We start from the raw sequence: 6,242 nt of genomic DNA on the forward strand, positions 1-6,242 counted from the left end.
CTCAGCAGCTGGAAAAGCAAAGTGCTGTCCCGTTCTATTACCATGTTAAAGCAATAGTGAGACATTTTTCAGAAATCCACCTATTTGCCTTCTTGCAGAGTTAGCTAAGGGCATTACCAGTGTCATCTGTCCTGCAAATATAAAGCTACAGCCAGCAGCTGGTCAGCTTGGCATTAAAAGTGGAAAAAGCTTGTCTGGCTCAGTCTGAAGGGACCAATTTGTATACCAACGTGTTAATCAGTAAGCTTAGAGATACCAGTGGACAGGGCCAGACTAGCTGTTTGCAGTCTTCATGCTAAGCTATGCTATGAACAGCAGCCTTATATTTTCCAGACAGACTGGTATCGATCTCCTCCTCTAACCCTCTGCAATAAAGAGAGCAAACATATTTCCCAACATGTCAAACTATTCTTTATAAGTCTTAAAAGTCAAGAGTCAAACAGCCATGATGTGATAAAAATAAAAGTTTTAAATGTCTCAATAAAAACCACCAGGTTCAGTAAACGTCATGTTTTACCAAATCAGGTGCATTACAATAGCGCAGTTAACAAAAGGATAAAACTCCTTGAGGAAATCTACAAATGGCATTATGGACAGATCAACCACATTTGAACAACAAACGTCTGGGTACAGACATCTACGAAGTGTACCATACAAGTTGACCCTGTGTGTCAAAATCTGAAGACATCAAACATTGCCATTTAAAAAATAGACACTTCATAAGATCAAAGAATTAGTAACATTGAAGACTGGATAGTTGAAAAGGCGGGTCAACATATATTAACAGTACATGAACTAGTCAGATTTATTAAGTTACACATGCTGCCCAGCCTTAGCAGCTCTACTCTTCAGTGTCCTTGTGCTTTAGTTCATTTTAGTCACCAACAGACAGAGGGAAAGATATGACATGGGCTACAAAACAGTGTTACAAAAGCCGATCCCTTCTAAACACGAGGGGAAAGACGTACCCTGCCATTACCAGTTCATAACTATCAAAGATATCGCTTCATTACCTTGTCATGTTTTAAGTTGACCAGCCAACTTTAATAAAATGCAGGTTAAAATCATCTGAGTGGGAGAGGGAAAAAAAAAAAAAATACAGTACTAGTTTAAAGAAAAGATAAAGTCAGGAGGGCAGTGAATGTCAGTCTATGAGTTGTGGATTTAGTAATCCGCAGGTTCATCCCCCTCCTCGTTCAGCAAACAGGTGCGGATCAGGGCCTCGGTCACAGCGTACGGGTCGCAGTTGGCAGACGGGCGGCGATCCTCGAAGTATCCCTTCTTCTCCTGGCCAACGCTGCGAGGAATGCGGATGCTGGCGCCACGGTTGGCCACACCGGCGGAGAATTCGTTGATGTTGGAGGTTTCGTGGTGGCCGGTGAGGCGGCGGGCGTTGTCGAGCCCCCCTTTGGGATCATAGGCACGGATGTGATAGCGGTGCCTCTTCCCAAGCTTCTCGATGGAATCTTCAATGGCTCTGAAAACAGAAAGATTCCCCCATCAGAAACAGAAAATCGTTCACGCAAAACACGACATTAGCAGGGCTGTCAAGTCAACCCTGCGATGCTTTGGACACTCACTTTAATCCACCATCTTCCCTCATCTCCTTTGTGCTAAAGTTTGTATGGCAGCCAGCACCGTTCCAGTTACCAGGGATGGGTTTGGGGTCAAATGAGGCAACAACGCCAAAATCTTCACACACGCGGTGCAGGAGGAAGCGTGCCACCCAGAGATGATCACCCATGTTGATCCCTTCACTAGGTCCAACCTGAAACTCCCACTGAAAACACAAAAATTCAACATCTTTAACTGGCTGTTAAAACTAAAAAAATCCAAACACAGATAAGGTTTTTAGTGTTCATACCTGAGCAGGCATCACTTCTGCATTTGTGCCACAAATCTGGACTCCCGCATACAGACAAGCTCTGTAGTGGGCCTCCACGATATCTCTGCCGTAGGCCTTGTCAGCTCCCACGCCACAGTAGTACGGACCTGTATGAATATCTTAACTGTTAAACCATCCAGACATCGAGCCATGATTCCATGCAGGAAAACACATTTACAAATTATCCTGGCTGCTTGCCTTGTGGTCCAGGAAACCCATTAGATGGCCAGCCAAAAGGGTGTCCGTCTGTACCCAGGATAGTGTACTCCTGCTCCATGCCAAACCAGGGATGCTGGTCTTCCACCATCTCCATCACCTTTTTACACGTGATGCGAAGGTTGGTTTCTGCAGAAATAAAACTCGGATTAGAAGATTTACACCAGGACAGTCAAATCCAGTTATCTGGGACAGTTTATGGAAGGCAAATTATGCAAAACTTCCCAATATTTCACTTTGTTTTTCATCATGAAGGTTATGCAACAACTTAAGAATTACTTCAGCTATGCAAGTCTGAGATGTCCCCTAAAGACAAATCATGCAAGATGGGCCAGTGAAGCTAAAAGAATTATTCAGTTGTAATCTGCAATAAATTTGCTAGAGTGAAGGCTTTTCCGATGCATCCACTTCTTCATGTACGTGCCTCTACAGCTAAATGCCTGCATGAATGTGCAAGCACATGAGCATGAATGAGTGCATGCATGTGCGAATGAGTGCATTTCTGTCAGAGCAAGTGTATGTGTGCACACCTGCGAGTGTGTGTGTGCATGCAACAGAAACACAGCCATCTTTCAATATCTGCATCGTTTGAGGGTGGTTCATTTCAGGTCAGACGTTCAGATAAACAAAATATAGGCACTAAAGATACTCGAAAATCATGTATGCTTCTTGAGCATGACACATTTCTAGATCCAAGGCTTTTTCCCCCCCCCCTCACCACTCTCTCAATAAAGTAATGGCCCACCCACATAGCACAGTCAGGTCAATCAAGTCTGCTTCACATTTAGTCCTACTCCATTACTACAGTTACAGTCTCTAAAATTAGTCTGTTTTGCTGTCATATTACTTCATTTTATAGGAGGGCAACAGAGTTTACTATGACAACCATTTCTCTGCCATTCTTGCAGACTGTTCCATTCATTACACCTAAAAACTACTGAGTCTGAGCTGCTCTCTCACCTGCAGGTTTGCCGTTGTACTTCAGCACTTCACACAGGACCAGTTTGTTGGGGTCTTTGCGGAATGGATCGCGGAACATGGCAGCGGGAATCAGGTACATGTCACTGTTGGAGCCCTCAGACTGGTAGGTACTGGAGCCATCAAAGTTCCACTCAGGTAGATCTTTAAGAAAAGGGGGGCATATATATGTAACACTGCAGGACTTGGGGCATCATTAGGAAACGTTTCAGGGAAGATTCAGCAGGCTGCTTACCTTCGATGCTTTTGGGCTCAAAATCCAGTGTCCTGGTTTTGCACCGGAGCCCCTCTCCGGTTCCATCAATCCAAATGTACATGGCTTGGACTTTATCCCCCTGAGGGAGATCCATGTACTGCTGCTTGATAGTTTTACTCAGCGTGGCACTGGCAGACGTCGCCATCTTTATTTCCTACTACAACACACCTGAGGATAAGAAGAAGAGAGGAGAGGAGATGCAGGTATGAGACCACCGTGCGCTGTGGATCACATGTTGCGTAACAGAGAGTTGGGGGCGCAAAAAAACACCAACACAAAAACAGCACCATTGTCTCTTCTTCCAGAAAGGAGAAGGGGAGAAAAAACGCGTGGAGGAATGTAAAAGAAGGCACATTTCCAGTCTTTTCCCTCTCTCCACATTGGAAACAAAGGGGAAAACTTGCCACCGCCTGTGCGTGACTACCAAGATTAAATATGACACCCACAGCAGATTGCCTCGTGGAAAACCGCAATCCTACAAACAGCGCCGAGAAGACGCGTCACTTCTGTACATCCTGTTACCGTTCCGCCTGCTGTTGTAGTCATGGTTACACTACCAGAGTGTGGCAATGTTACATCATAGGCTTCCCTCTCTGCAATCCATCACCTACTACCAACAACTAGACGGCTTCTTTAAACGCGACACTCACTCAAACACGCGCCGAACGTCACGAGCTGAAGCCAGTGAAGCGAGATTAAAACCCGCGTGAAGTCAAATGTCACTGCCTAAAGTCTGAAACAATGAAAAGTCTGGTACACTGAGTACAAACTGAGCGCCTGCTCTGCCAAGTTAAACACATGGAACAAAAGCGGAGAAAAAGACAAAATAATTACCCGGAGAGACGAGGAAATCGAAATAAAAACTAAAGGACGGACAGGTCCAGTGTCTTGTCGTTAGTTGCCTCGCTAGTGTCTTTCTCATTCTCCGGTACCGATAGTCCGGATCAGGGCACATTTATAAGAGCAGGAACTGGGGTGTCGAGTCGTTGATTGGTTGAAAAGACGGCTGCGTGTTTACTCCACGTTGATTGACGGCACACGCAGGTCGATCATTGGACGGTCTGTAAAAGGGAGTTTCAAGCGCCACAGCAGCTCGGCAGCGTGTTACTGTGCGTGACCCGCGACTTGTGCGTGTGTGTGTGTGTGTGTGTGTGTGTGTGTGTGTGCGTGCGTGCGTGTGTGTGCATGTGCGCGTGTGTGCGTGTGCGTGTGTGCATCCTCATCTTCTCATGTAAACGCGACCTGAGGAATTACAGTTCAATCTAAACAAAGTGTCATCGCGGCTGCGGTGATGGCTACTTCTATTCCAAAACACGCTGCATTGTTGGAGGAGACAGACTCGACTTAAAATCACCAGGTAGTTCAAGATTCCAAGACGCCACCATGTGGTGTAAATTCGTCATTGCAAGAGTAAACTGGTTTTAGTGGGAGAGATTATGCAATCCCACTAAGAACATCTTCTGGTGTTGGTGTTGCCCTGAATGGCCATGTGAGCAAATTATGCGTAACATGCGTCCATAGTAATTATCATTTAAACAATTAGTAACAATGCAGAGATGTTCTATCTCTTTGACTTCTCTGCCATTAGTTAGAGTGATTTATTGATTGATAAGTTTGGTACATGAAAGTTAAATATGTTTTGGTTTATTAATAGCATAATCATCACACTTTATGGTCTGATATAATTGCTTAGTGTGTCCAGTGTGTGCTTACACTGCCCTAGAGAGACTGAGGGCAGCACTGTAACAAAGGAAAGGATGAAGATGAGAAAAACAAATTAGAATTTTAAAGCTTGTTAGCCAAAGATGTGAAACAGCCAAAAATGTGTAGATAAATTATAAAGTTAAAGCCTTGAGCCTCTAGACAATCCTTAGGATGTTGGTAAAAACCTTCAAACCTTGAGGGGCAAAGATAGGCCAGTAATCTTTTACTCTGACTACCAGTCGATTAGCTGTTGTTACTTTTTGTCATGGTTGGATTTAGCCACTACCTCATTCATACAGGATCACAAAATTGAATTATGAAAATGTTGGACAAACAATAGATTTTTCTGTTTAGGCCTACGGGAAAACAAACTATTAGCTAGCCAGTTAGCTTATCTTTAACTGGTTTTAGCTTTGTTTGTTTGTTTGTTGCAGCTTTTTCTTTTCTTAATTTTGACTGAATATGTACATAACACTACTGCCGTTTAGCTTTGTAGAGAAGTACATCAAGGTGTCAAAAGGAAAAGTGTCTAAATGAGGTGTTGGGACATCACAGGCCTCCATAACAGCTTCAACGCTCCTTGGCAAGGATCCTCCAAGTCTATGAACTCAGCTGGAAGGAAGAACAGCACTTTTCCACACGACAGACCTTCATTGGGTGCTTTGAGAGTTTTGGCTAACACGAGGGTTCCTAGTCTTCTTAGGTGTTCAGGTGGGTTGAGATCTGGTGACTGTGGAGGCCTTAATATAGGCCTTAATATAATACACAATATTTTGATATGTATCAGTATTTCAGTGTCACTGAAAGACTTGACTTGTGTGCAACATGCACAGAAAATATTCTGGTACTGGATCATTTTATAACTGTGCCAGTATGCATCGATCATCTTTCCATGAGTTTGATGGTATCATCTGGTAAGGAGACAGATGATGTCTGAAGCTCCAAGACTGGAGCTGCAAAGCAACCTGAAAATACCTCACTGCCAAAAAAAAACAAAAAAACAAAAACCATGAAGACGTCACCTCAGGCTATCCTCCTTGAGAGACCCACCAGCCTTGTGGCTTTAAGCTTGCTTTGAACTTTTAGGTAACTTTAAGTAAGGGTGGTGATGCAGGGAGGCATGAATGAACAGGTCTGTTGTTGTGGTTACCCTAGACTAGGATGGGAGGAGGTCTGGAGACAAAGTGCACACCAGGAGTAGAT

At 44.1% G+C, this 6,242-nt stretch overlaps 1 protein-coding gene across 1 annotated transcript; it reads right to left on the reverse strand.

Moving 5' to 3' along the window:
• Positions 1-449: 449 nt before the first annotated feature.
• Positions 450-4,400, reverse strand: LOC143329045 (glutamine synthetase). Its single transcript, XM_076744681.1, has 7 exons — positions 4,170-4,400; positions 3,315-3,503; positions 3,062-3,223; positions 2,084-2,230; positions 1,865-1,992; positions 1,581-1,780; positions 450-1,477 (listed from the first exon to the last, which is right to left on the reverse strand). Exons 2-7 carry the CDS (start codon positions 3,478-3,480, stop codon positions 1,165-1,167), a joined length of 1,116 nt encoding a protein of 371 aa, XP_076600796.1. The 5' UTR covers positions 3,481-3,503; positions 4,170-4,400; the 3' UTR covers positions 450-1,164.
• Positions 4,401-6,242: the final 1,842 nt, after the last annotated feature.

The sequence above is a fragment of the Chaetodon auriga genome, chromosome 12, assembly GCF_051107435.1.
Source record: "Chaetodon auriga isolate fChaAug3 chromosome 12, fChaAug3.hap1, whole genome shotgun sequence".
Taxonomy (NCBI): Eukaryota; Metazoa; Chordata; class Actinopteri; order Chaetodontiformes; family Chaetodontidae; genus Chaetodon; species Chaetodon auriga.